General features: G+C 36.2%; 1 protein-coding gene across 3 annotated transcripts; it reads left to right on the forward strand.

Annotated features, from left to right (window-relative positions):
• The first annotated feature begins 2,955 nt into the window (after positions 1-2,955).
• LOC131155252 (protein TIC 62, chloroplastic) lies at positions 2,956-12,228 on the forward strand. Of its 3 annotated transcripts, none has more exons than XM_058108254.1 (13): positions 2,956-3,400; positions 4,809-4,923; positions 5,012-5,084; positions 5,160-5,211; positions 5,363-5,539; positions 6,056-6,137; positions 6,277-6,349; positions 6,459-6,569; positions 8,992-9,144; positions 9,327-9,457; positions 10,202-10,399; positions 11,134-11,322; positions 11,820-12,228. In XM_058108254.1, the coding sequence occupies exons 1-13, from the start codon at positions 3,205-3,207 to the stop codon at positions 11,866-11,868; spliced, it is 1,599 nt and encodes a 532-aa protein (XP_057964237.1). In that variant the 5' UTR covers positions 2,956-3,204; the 3' UTR covers positions 11,869-12,228. The 3 variants fall into 3 exon arrangements, with proteins under 3 accessions (XP_057964237.1, XP_057964240.1, XP_057964238.1); XM_058108255.1 differs by having other exon boundaries at positions 2,975-3,388; XM_058108257.1 differs by lacking the exon at positions 10,202-10,399.
• The last annotated feature ends 500 nt before the right edge of the window (positions 12,229-12,728 follow it).

Raw genomic sequence — 12,728 nt, forward strand, 5'->3', positions numbered from 1 at the left:
CTGAAAATCATTTAATTTAATATCTGTAACCATCTGAAATACATTTACCAGAATACATAAACTTTACTGATAAAAATTCCTAATTTAACTGACATAGCATATTTCCCTTACCTAACTAACTGAACTCGCCTACTGATTCTAATTCACGCCCATAGCATTCATAATTCCATAATCTTGAAATTATACACATACATATTTTACTGTTAATTAACTGAATTCCTAGAATAATTTTCATATCCACATTTCCTAAATTATAAACTATTTATCATCTTACCTAGGTTCCTAGAAATACCCACTAGGCTTCTTAGTCTCTACCTGCATTATATGCACCAAACCTTGAATTTACAATACCCTAGTTTACTTACCCCCAAGCACCAATATACCAACATCTAATACAGAATCTGGGTTCAGAGAAGCCTACTAACCAAATAAACCTTAAATAACCTACTTACCCTTATTTTGGGATGGTGTCCAATCTTCTCAAATCAAGATTATGTTTCGGTTAAGTTGTAGAGAATCTCCCCAGGATCATCGTGGTAGCTACTGATTGTCGAACCGGGGGGAGACAGAGCCAAAAATCTAGAGAGAATGCAGAGAATTCCGAAATCTAGAGAGAGAAAAGAGGGAAAAACTAATCTGTTTGCTGAAATCCAGATTTTGCATGTTTATAGGTCACTTGACACACGACTTCATCGACGAGACACGTGGCCTCGTCAACGAGGTGAAGAAGGCAGTTCGTCGATGAAGGTAAAGAACTTGTCGACAAACCAATGGGTCTGAAATACACCCTCTCGACATCTCTTTATCAACAAGACACCAAGACTCGTCCACAAATCCTACAGGGAGTTCGTCGACAAAACTAGGGCTTTCGTCGACGAACCTTGTTTTGACCCTTTTTAAATTTTCCTTCATCTCTATTATTTAATTATTATAATTTCTAGGTCTTTACGCCATTTCCCCCTTTTTATAGCTTACTTTCCAATGAGTCCTTCCTGCTACGAGTTCCCGAACAGTCCCCTACTATACCGAACGGTCACTTGCTACGCCGAACGGTCACCTGCAAGTACCCTGCTAGTGTCGTCCTCCTCTCTACAACTCTCTGCTCTCTACTTTTTGCTCTCTTTGCTCTCTGCGTTCGTGAGGGAAATAAAGGAGAAAGGAGCAGTTGAAGGGCCCGAACAAATCTCGCTGGATGGTCCAACGAGATTTGCCACTTGTCAGCACATGCAGAATTCTCAAGCAAATTTCGTTAGATGGTCCAGCAAAATTTACTTGCCACACATCAACGCACGATTGTCAGGCTCAAAACGGACATTTTTTTTCCCAAACAAACTATTATTTAATATTTATTATAAAATAAAATTAAAATGAGAAAAAACTCTAAGTTTGTCATATCAAAGTGGGAAAACCATCTCTTGCAAATAGTCCCACATTAGGAGTTTTTTCCCGATTTATCTTTTTTTTTTTAAATATATATTAAATAATACTTTTTTTGAGAAAATAATTCCCGAAATGACTTCAACGTAATCTCGCTACTTCAAATAGCGAGATTTGCCACGTATCACTCTGGGAATTATTCTCCTAAAAAAATATTATTTAATATATATATTTTTTTAAAAAAAATTAAATAGAAAAAAAACTCAGCAAAAGCTAAGATGTTTTTGAAAAGTGCAAAGTGCTTTCATGTACGTCAGCCAGACTAGATCCAGAGCAGCCCAGACTAGACCCTTCCACTCCCTCTGCCATCAGAGGATAAAGACTTGTAGATGATAAAGACTTGATTTTCACAAAGAGCTAATCATAGTGCCTACAAATGCTATGGATTGCAGAAAGAGTAATGCCAGCCCTATGCACAGGTCGTATCCATGCAAGTGGTGCTATGGTCCAACTCAACTAATAGAATTAAGCTTAACCTCCAAAGAGATGGCATCAATGCAATATATGGATATATGATGATAAAGAATCCCAAGTGCTTTGGATACTTACTTTGCCTTCATAGCTGCAAACGGTGCAGCCAAATCATCGTAGTCCAGTAGCTTAGGATGCTCCATGCACGTGCCGGGCAGGACTCAACATATTTGGCTAGAGGGAAGAGGCACGGGTAAATGTTTTTGCAGCCTCCAATGGAGGTGCTTGTTCTCGAGGAAGAGAAGATGATCTTACTGTGGTAGAAACCTTCTCAGATTTCACTTCAGGCTCATCTCTACTTCTGTGGTGCTTCAATTCAGCAACATCAAGGGAATTGCGGTGCAAAGGACTGACTCTTAATTTTTGTTTCACCTTTTCTAGTTTGTAGGCTGATATGATGCTCATCCCTCAATCAACACTTGCAAGCCCGTTCTAGATCTGTCCCTTCTCCTGCTACTTGAACTTTTCCTTGCAACACCACTAACTCCATGCTTGCTATGTTTCGATTTGTGATAGGGAGGAGGGAGGGCATTATTGTAGTGTGGCTTTTTTATCCTCTCTCTTTCTTCTTCCTCAACTTCTGTGATGGAATTAGCTGTATGGTGTTGGCCATCTTAGTTATTACCTACAAATGATATTTCCTGTACAATCATTTTTTACTTGCAGCCCATGAGATGAGTTGATTATTACGTCCATAAATATTTACAAAGAAATAATAATAAATTTTTTTCTTTTTTTGGGGTGGTTGATGGGATGGCAGAGGGAATGGAAGGGTCTAGGTTGGGCTTACTATGGAACTAGTCTGAAAAGCACTTTGCACTTTTCAAAATCACTTTATCTTTTGCTGAGGTTTTTTCCGATTTAATTTTTTTTAAAAAAATAAATATATATATTAAATAATATTTTTTTTAGGTGAATAATTTCAAAAATGATACGTTGCAAATCTCGCTACTCTAAGTAGCGAGATTACGTGAATCGTACTCATTCCGAGAATTATTTTCCCAAAAAATATTATTTAATATATTAAAAAAAAAAAAAAGATAAATCGGGAATGTCTCCCCACATTAGCACCGCCACCGGCCGCAGCACCCATTCCTAACCGGCGGTCACCACCTCACAAATCACCGTGATACATACAAACGGGGGTGAAGTGGGGAGTGGCCGAGTGGGGACCCATCATATCCTCGCCGGGTGGTGGCGGCTCCACTGCCAACCTTGGCCCGAAAACGATGCTGAAAGACAAAAAATTTACGTTGTAAGCGAAGAAGCCTTGTGAATCTCTTCGACTCACAACCAATGAACTCCGTAGCAATGGAGCTTCGCTCCCTGCATTCGCCCGCTGTAACGACCATACCCTCCTCCCTTTCCCCATCTGCTTTCACTGAGAAACATTTTTTGTGTGGCCATGGCCGGGCCCTCAAATTACCCTGTTCCGTGAAACACCCAGATGCTGGAAAGCCCTTTCTTCTTCAAATTAGAGGTCGGGCTTCAGGTATTAAACCTTCTTTCTTTCTTTCTTGCACTTGATTTTCTCCCCTTATTACATTTTTTTGCTAATTTGTTCTTGAAGCCGCCCTCAACCCCCCTCCTCCTTTCTTGAATTCATCATTGAAGAGGTGTTTTTCTTTTTTCTTTTTTTAATTTTATTTTAATTATGCATTACCATGATAATAGCTGCCGTGTGCTTCCCAATCCAAATGTGCCCTCCCGATTCTTTTCTTCTTTCTTTTCCCAAGTAAGGCAGATACAAGCTGGTTTTGCAGATCTTTGTCCAGCTTATATACTCTAAAGCAGTATTTAGGCCACAATAAAATTAATACGAGTACAAAACTTCAGTAGGGAGATTTCAGTGGTGATTAAAATTTGTTCAGCCTTGGAAGTCAGGGATCTCTTCATTTGCATGATTTGATCATGTTTGGAAGAGTTTGATCTTTAATATCTGATCATACATTTTTAATGAAGTGGGAAAAAAAAATTTGGGTATGAAGACAAGCTCGTTTTGTAAAAAAGAATTTGCTCTCATAATCTAGTTCTCAGAAAAAATTCCCAGTCAGTCTTCCACTTTTAAAATGATTCTCAGAAGATGCAGGTGCCAGTTTTGCTTTGGAAGAAGTTCAAAGAGTGTTTCTTCAAAAGTTACCTGCTCAAGGACTACATACTATATTAGACTTCCAACCCCCTCCCCCCTCCCCATTTTTTTATCTTTTGAAGTCTGATGGGGTAATCTTAATTGACTCATTTATCTAGCATCCTTCTGAAAATATTCTTACTTACAACTGCATTTCAGTGCCCTACTATATAGTACACACTATTCAGGTGTAATTCTCAGTGACCTAGTGTAGTGCTGCCGTAGATGACAGATATAATCGTGGTTAGGTTGATACATGAAACATGAGAGGTAAGCAAAACCTTAAGTGATAAAAGAGGACGTGTCAATTGTGCTTGCTAGTTCCATCTCTACAGTATCTTCAGGAAAGAGAAATCTCCTTTCTGTTAGGCCCTGTTTGGAACTCAGAAAATCTTAGGAGAAGGAAAGGAAAATATCAAGGAATCCTTATTTTCATGTTTGGTTATCAAGGAAAATGAGAAAGAAAATAAAAAATATACCAAATCTATGAACAAAATTTTGATTTTACACATCATTAATATTTAGTTTTTCCTAATATTTAGTCATATTAAAACAAACTTCTATTTTTGATAATATTTAATAGAGAAGGAAAGTATAAGGGAAAATGAATTTCCTCTTTCTATTCCTTTTCTTTCTTTTCCCCACATCAAATCCTTGATCCAAACATATCCTTAGTGTTGCTTTCTTATTAATTTTGTTTCTCCGTTGTGGTTTTGATGGAGAAGGTTATCCTCTTTTCTTGTGCATAATTTTATCTGCAAAATTCTGCTAGGCCCTGCTAAAGTTAGCTCAGTGGCAGTTGAATCCATTCCCAACAAAGTTGATAAAGATGAGAATCTTGTATTTGTTGCTGGTGCTACTGGTAGAGTAGGCTCACGAACCGTAAGGTTTTACTTTGCTTCCTATGTAACATATTTATCTTTTAACTTGAAGCCTGGCTTTTAAGTTGTGTTACATAGTTGTGCTTTTCCTCAGGGAGCTTTTAAAACTTGGATTCCAAGTTAGAGCTGCTGTAAGGAGTGCTCAGAGAGCAAAAAGTCTCGTGCAAGTATGGGTTTGATTTGTTTTCATTGTGATTTACTTTGTTCCACAGATATGTTGTACTAATAGATGTCATGTGCAGAGTGTGCAGGAAATGAAGCTTGATGTTGGTACTTCAGGTGAAGGAACTCCATGTAAGAGAACTGTGGGGACACCATTATCGTCTTACATTTGACTTGTATAACTTCACAAGCTAAATGAGGAATAATCTGCTAGGATAAAAAATCCTTTTGCAAGCTATATGCTCTATAGTAAATAACATATACTTTTTGGTCTTTAGCCCAGCTGTCGAGAGACTTGACATTGTAGAATGTGACTTAGAGAAACGAGATCAGATTGGACCGGCATTAGGCACCGCATCAGTGGTTATATGCTGCATTGGTGCCAGCGAGAAGGAGGTATTTGATATCACTGGACCATATCGGATTGACTATCTGGCTACCAAAAACCTCATTGATGCTGGTAAGTTATACTCTGAAGTATTTATTGTGCCTTGCTAGTGTGGGGTTGTTATCTCCCTACCCCCCACCCCTACCCCCACCATCCCCGAACCAAAAAACTCATATACGGTGTAAGAACTTGATAGAAATTCCCAAGATTCACTTTGGTTGACCTAATAGGAAATGAAATAAGAATAAAACAGTTGATAAAGAACATAATTCTTAGTATCGTAACAATTTTTTTTTTCTTATTTTCCCACTTCTTCCTTAGAGTTTACTTTCAGAACTTTCACTAAGAGTTAGAGGGAAGAACTTGAAAATTTTCTGGTTGTTCTCTTAGCAGCTAGGCCTAAATCTTTCACAGCATGATGAGCTTTCAGGCTTTCAAGGAATTTCTTCTTCTTCCTCTTCTTCTTCTTCTTCTTCTTCTTTGAGGAGGCATAGAAAAGCTGGGGATGAAATTTTGGTGTTTTCATTTAACTAATATTATTGTCTTTAGGCTTGAAATGTGAGAAGGTTGAGTACTTTTAATGTGCAGCAACTGTTGCAAAAGTTAGCCACTTTATTTTGCTTACGTCATTGGGAACAAACAAAATTGGATTTCCTGCTGCTATTCTAAAGTAAGTTGATCTTTCTCAATTTTGTGTTACAATGTAGTGTGTGTTTCAAGCTTGTCTATTACCAAGTAATAATTAACATTTAACAGTATTTGTTCATTGGTTGGATTTGCTGACTGTTTTATTGCTTCTGCTGCTGAAGTTTGTTTTGGGGAGTACTGATTTGGAAAAGGAAGGCTGAAGAAGCACTGGTAGCCAGTGGCCTTCCTTATTCTGTGAGCATCACAGGCTTTGCTCTGTTGAATCAATAGACAAGAGGGCTTTGGGCGAGTCTTGGCATGAACTTTGTCTAAGCCATTAAATGATTTTTTTTTTTTTTTCCAGATAGTCAGACCTGGAGGAATGGAGCGGCCTACTGATGCATATAAAGAAACTCATAATATTACACTTTCAAAGGAAGACACTTTATTTGGAGGCCAGGTGTCAAATCTTCAGGTAATATTTGTGTAAGCATATGTTTGTTTTCAATATTCTTTGAAAAGATGCATTCAGATTACTTAGACAAAAATCTGTTTAATTATAAGCTGATGACATTTTTTTCCAGATTTTTAAAAACATTTATATATATATATATATATATATATATAAATGGATAATATTTTGATAAGCAGATGGGTTAAGTTGTAAAATCATGTAACATCCGTAGTCTTTTTGACTGATGAACCAGGATATTCTCTTTCTTTATTGTTCCAATTATTAACAGGGTTGCTATTATGACATTCTGCTCAGATTGTGGATTTTCTTGTCACATACTGCACAAAATTTCCAAAGATGAAACAGGGAGTGCATTTATGAAAACATGACGTGTTTCATTCACCATACAAGCATCCAATTCCAAATAATTCATAATCTAAAGCAGTTTTGGGTTATTTGATTATTGGATATGCTTCTATTAGAAAGAGCTTTGAGGATTTGAAAATATCTTTATGCCTAATAATTCATAATCTAGGGCAGTTTTGGGTTATTTTATTATTGGATATGCTTCTACTAGAAAGGTCTTTGAGGTTTGAAAATATCTTTATGCCTATGTGTCATAGATGCATAGTTAATTGTGGGAGATGCTCTTTTTTGTTAAATTTGGTCTGAATACCATGTCCATAGGGTTTGTTTTCATTATATAGAAGAGATTTAATAGTTGCTGCCAGATTTTCAGGCACATTTTCAGCACCTAAATGCATCCAGATTATCAGGCAAATGCTGCCAGATTTTCAGGCATATGTTCAGTGCCTAAATGCTGCCAGATTTTCAGCATTAATTTTCTGCTATATACAATATAAAAATATTTCAACTAAATTATTTACACCATAATTATCCTAAATTATCTCTGTTAACAAATTCTGCTACCATACAGCACATATGTAGCTGTCAATTCTGCTAACATTTTTTACTCTTACATTATTGAAGAAGTTAATGTACCTTCCAAACTTGGTCAGGTTAATGAAAAATTGGTGTAACGAGGTCTGGAAATGGTTTCACTAACATTTTTACTAGTGTCAGTTGGTGGTCTTCTATTTTCAAGAAATTGTCAAAATTTTTATGTTGAAATTTCCACATTCCACCAACAATTGAAATTGGAACAGTGGTCAATTTTGTGTTCAAAATTTTTGCATTAAAATTTTCATGTATGTTCATAATTTACTAAAATCTATTAATTTCAACAAAATTTGTTGAAAATTTAACTGTAGAGTGAAATTTCCTTGACATTGAAGTTTGAGATCCAAAATTCTCCAAATTGAAATTTTTGTCTTAATAAATCCATTTTTTTAGGGAAAAGAAAGATTGTTACAAGAAGGATATGAATGATAGCTGTAAAGACTTTTGAAATTTTATGCAAAATTGAACTTAGATTTTACTCAATTTTTTATGTCTAAATCATAACTAATATTCAGTTGATTTATGAATTTAATTTTATCAATTGAATATGTTTAATATGGTTACTGTATTATATTTAGTGCAACTTAATTCACCACATACCTGTCCTTGATGTATTTTATTTACAATTTTTTAGTTCTAAATTTTGCATTATTGTGTCTATTAACAGTTTTTTTTAATAGAAAATTCCATTCTTCACTACTAATTTTCATCATTTTTAAAAATCAAATCAACATTAACATCAAATTCTCCATATATATTTCCATATTTTGAAGCCTTAAAATTTGTCTGAATAAAAAATTTAAAACCATGATCTCAATAAGCTTCAAAGTTAGTGCAAATTTTTGAATTCGAGTGCATTGGAAAATTTCTGTTAATGGCATTTAAAAGAAAATGTCGCAGAGCAATGTATTTTATTTGTTTTTTGCCTCCCTGATGATAATGCCATAAATAATAAGTCACTTTTAGGACTTTCACTTTGACACAACAAGACTGCCTTAAAACTAGGCTGGGCCCATTCAGCGGCTGGCTAACCTGGTTGAGCCTCAATAGTTGTATGCTCTTAACTAGATTTTAATTAATGAGGTGTGCAATTTCAGTTTTCTCCATGATCTTATGATACATTGAGTGACAATCACACGAATAGTGCACAACAGTCGTGTATATTTTACCTCTTTGGTTTCAAATCACCTGACATAATATAATCGTACATCTGTTATTTTTGGTACATAGGGGTTTGCAGTTATTTATTCTTCGATGTGGAAACTTAACTCTGCTGGAATTTAATTGCTAGTACCTTTGCATCTAATATTGTATTGATTTCATCCCCTTTTTTCGTCAAAATTTCTTTGACATGGTTTCATCCATCATTCTTTTAGACAATCATATTTATATAGATGGAAACTGGATGTGGGCATGTATATTAAGTAAAGAAAATAAAAATTCACACACCGTCAACAAAAGTAAATGCTGTTGACAATTGCAGGTTGCAGAACTAATGGCATTTATGGCAAAAAATCGGAGGCTTTCATACTGTAAAGTGGTGGAAGTTGTTGCTGAATCCACTGTTCCATTGACTCCAATGGAGGAGCTACTTACTAGGATACCATCTCAGCGTGCTGATATTTATTCTACAAAGGTACTTTTCTTCCATTGCAACCTTAAAGGATGGAACATTTTTTGGATATTTATCATGAAAATTCAACATAAAGAGAAATCTGTTGTTGTGTCAATTTATTTTTCTACTATACAGTCCCTTTCTGACCTTTATTAGCTATTTGCAAGAGCCAAATGACAGTAACTGTCTTTTGATTTCATCAGGAATCTGATGCTGCTGGTTTGGCTGATCCCACTCCTAAAAGTGTCATCCCTGAGGCTCCAAGCACTCCCTTTGAGAAAAAACCTGTTCAAGCAAAAGCAGTAGCATCAATGCCACTCTCTCCTTACATTGCGTAAGCCAACCTAACTAATATTGCTTACTGTAATGTAAAGTCGAATATTTATATGAAGATACGAAGCCTCTAACATATCTTATTCCAAGTCCAACCAATACTGCTAGTATCACTAAAGAAATGTAAATGTCGTGCCAGCTACTTCAGTGTCAGATCCCTCATCTGCTCAAATTACTTCGATGTACCCTTCAGCACTATAAAAGGAGACCAGGATTCTCTCACTTTATCTTTCTCACTTTATCATTTCAATAAACAATTCAGCAGATGTGGAAAAATCAATGGAAAAATCGCTAAACTTCCAAATAAATTAGAAGAAAACTTAATTTTCTGAGTCCTAGAAAGCTTTCATTTTAGAAAGTAACTCATTTAGAAGCCTTGGAAACAAGATGAATGCATTTCAAATAGTATTTTGAAGTAAAAAAATGGTTAATTTCCATTTGTTGTGCAAGTTTCCCAAATCTTAGTACTACTACTGTCGCTGCTGGTTATGCTGCTATAATTATTACTGTTGTTGATGAATAGGATGTCTTGTTTTACAGTTATGATGATTTAAAGCCACCTGTCTCCCCTTGTCCAACTCCACCTAGCTTTGAGAAAACAGCTAGCATTGAACAGAAAAAATCAGACCCAGTAAAAATGCAAACAGCAAGGCCTCTTTCTACATATGCTGCTGCATAAGCCATTTTTTCATCCTTTACACTGGCTGATATTGACATATCATTATGAGCTAATTAAATTTTACAGTTACGAAGATTTGAAGCCACCTACTTCTCCAAGCCCGACACCAAGTGGTCCTAAAGAACTAAACTTTAATGCCTCGACACTTGTCAAAGGTGTATCACCCTCTACTGGAGGCAATGATGTGGCAAAGATCAATGCTGCCAGAATTGTAGAAGGGGGTCCTCCCCAAGATTTAAATTTTAATCATTCACCATATTATGTGTAAGTGCACGATCTTCTTGTTATGAGCAGCATGATTATAAGTTGTAATCTTTGCCCTTTGAAGCATTCTAACCCTGGATAAAAGTCGATTTCTTTCACAAATAATTTCAGAATAGGCTTCTACAGATGAAGGGAGTGTGCAACTGTCCTATTTTCTGTACAAGATGCTAGAACAACTCTTTCTATCATGCCTGCTTGAGCTGTTAAGCCACTGCTGCCACCAACATTACAAACTAATTTATGCAAAAAGAAAATGCAAAGAAAAGAATTAACTATTTTTACGCTTTTTTCTTGTTCTAGTTCTTAAGTTTTATGGCTTAGAGGCTTTAAAGGTTTTATCTGTTGTGTGGAGGTATTGCTTAGCACCCATGTTTTTGTGTTGACAGTCCCAACCCCAGAGGAAGGAAGAGTACATTTTATAGCTTGTAGTCCATTAAAAGCATTGGCCAAATCTTTATTAACATAGTCTGATAAAGGCATAATCCTACTGCATGTTATCTCATGATCCTTATTTATGGTGATTCATTTTATTTTGTAAACAATGATCTTGTCTGTTTCTTTTCTCAGTTTATCAAACTGTTATCTAGTGTTTTCAATATTCTCTTCAATATTTCCATGCTTTCATTTATATGCCCTCCTAATCTGCCAAGCCAAACATCCTTGAATTAATGGTTTTCACACTACCATCATTCTTCATTCTTTTTCCTACGTGTTACAAGCACTGTATTTTTCAGGTATGATGACTTGAAACCCCCAACGTCACCATCTCCTAATGTACCGACTGTGACACTCCCTGCAACAGCTTCCAATTTTGAGGCTGTCATTCCAGGTAACAGCGCAGCTCAGTCTTTAAGAGTAGATAAAGTTCCAGATAAGCAGCATCGTGCAGCCCTGAAACCAAAGCCACTTTCTCCTTTTACCATGTGAGATATTTTTTGTGATTTTCATTTTTGTTTCCCTTTTTGTTGGAATTCCTTTTGCAACCATGCCAAACAGTATCTGTTATCCCCCTTCCCCCTGTCCCCCGAAATTTCTGTAACAATTAAGAAAAAATTTCACAGCATTCCTCATGCTAATGAAGGAATTACTTCAGTATTTAGATGTCTCAAGACCAGTTTAGGACCAAAATCCCATCTCGCTGAATTTTTAAGTGAACCCTGTTGGTTCATGCAAGTGAAAGATTTTCGGTCTTTTGCAACAAGTGGAGTTAGATCACGGCAAAGTTCAATTAGGTGAACCCTGTTGGTTCATGGAAGTGAAAGATTCTTGGTCTTTGCAACAACTGAAGTTGGATCACAGCAAAGTTCAACTAGGTGGATTTTGCTGGCATGTAGGCCTTGAATTACTCCATGTTTGATTATGACATTGGCGTTAAATTCTTGCACACTGAATTTCTGCTCTTTTCATCTTTCATAACCAGGTATGAGGACTTGAAGCCTCCAACATCCCCAACCCCAAGGAAACCTTGAGAGAAGAGCTTTTCATCAATTCGAAGAAGGCAGTTGTCCGATTCCTCGGCATTCTTCTTTCATTTCAGGTTGGCCCCTGCCACTGGAGGCCCCTTGAGGAAGTCATTTACATCAAGGTAGACACTGAGTCGAGAGATTTACACTGCATGTTTTTCCAAAATTCATGAAGAGGCTCGCACTCGAAATATTAACAGTTTTTTAACTTGTAGATTTAATGCTGTAATATCTTGACATTATCTGTTATATGCATTTGCCCACTTTTGTTATATTCTCTCTAATGAACTCCTCTCATGCTGTAATACCTCTCACTGTCATATACATTATTTTCTAATGCAACATGTTCTCTACCAGTTCCTGCCATGCATTGTTCTGATTTGTGAGCTAGGACAGGGATTTTTGTCCCTGCACTTGGTAAGGATTTGCTTAGGGTCCATTTCGAAATCTGCTTGTATTCTTTTTTTCAATTTACCTTTTCGAAAGCAGGCATGCTTCCATTATGTTTTTAATTTTTAAGAAAAGCAAGAAACAGTATTGTGCCATTGATTCCAAAATGAATTGAAAGCAATTTCTCTCTACATGCTTTCATTTTGTTTTCAATTTCAAGAAAACAAGAAACAGTATTGTACCACTGATTATCCATAATGAATTGAAAGCAACTTCTCTATACTTCCAAAATCTGCCCATCTTGACAACATGTTTTGAAAGAAACAAAGAACAAAACCAGTTCCACCAAGCATGTTTCCCCAAAACATGGGCTGGAGACCATGAAATATGATCAAGGCACTTCTTAAATTGACTGGGTGTCTGCTGCTCTAGGCTATGCAAAAAAGCTTCAGGCCTATTTATTAGTTGTGGAATTT

Source organism: Malania oleifera, chromosome 5 (assembly GCF_029873635.1).
Source record: "Malania oleifera isolate guangnan ecotype guangnan chromosome 5, ASM2987363v1, whole genome shotgun sequence".
Taxonomy (NCBI): Eukaryota; Viridiplantae; Streptophyta; class Magnoliopsida; order Santalales; family Ximeniaceae; genus Malania; species Malania oleifera.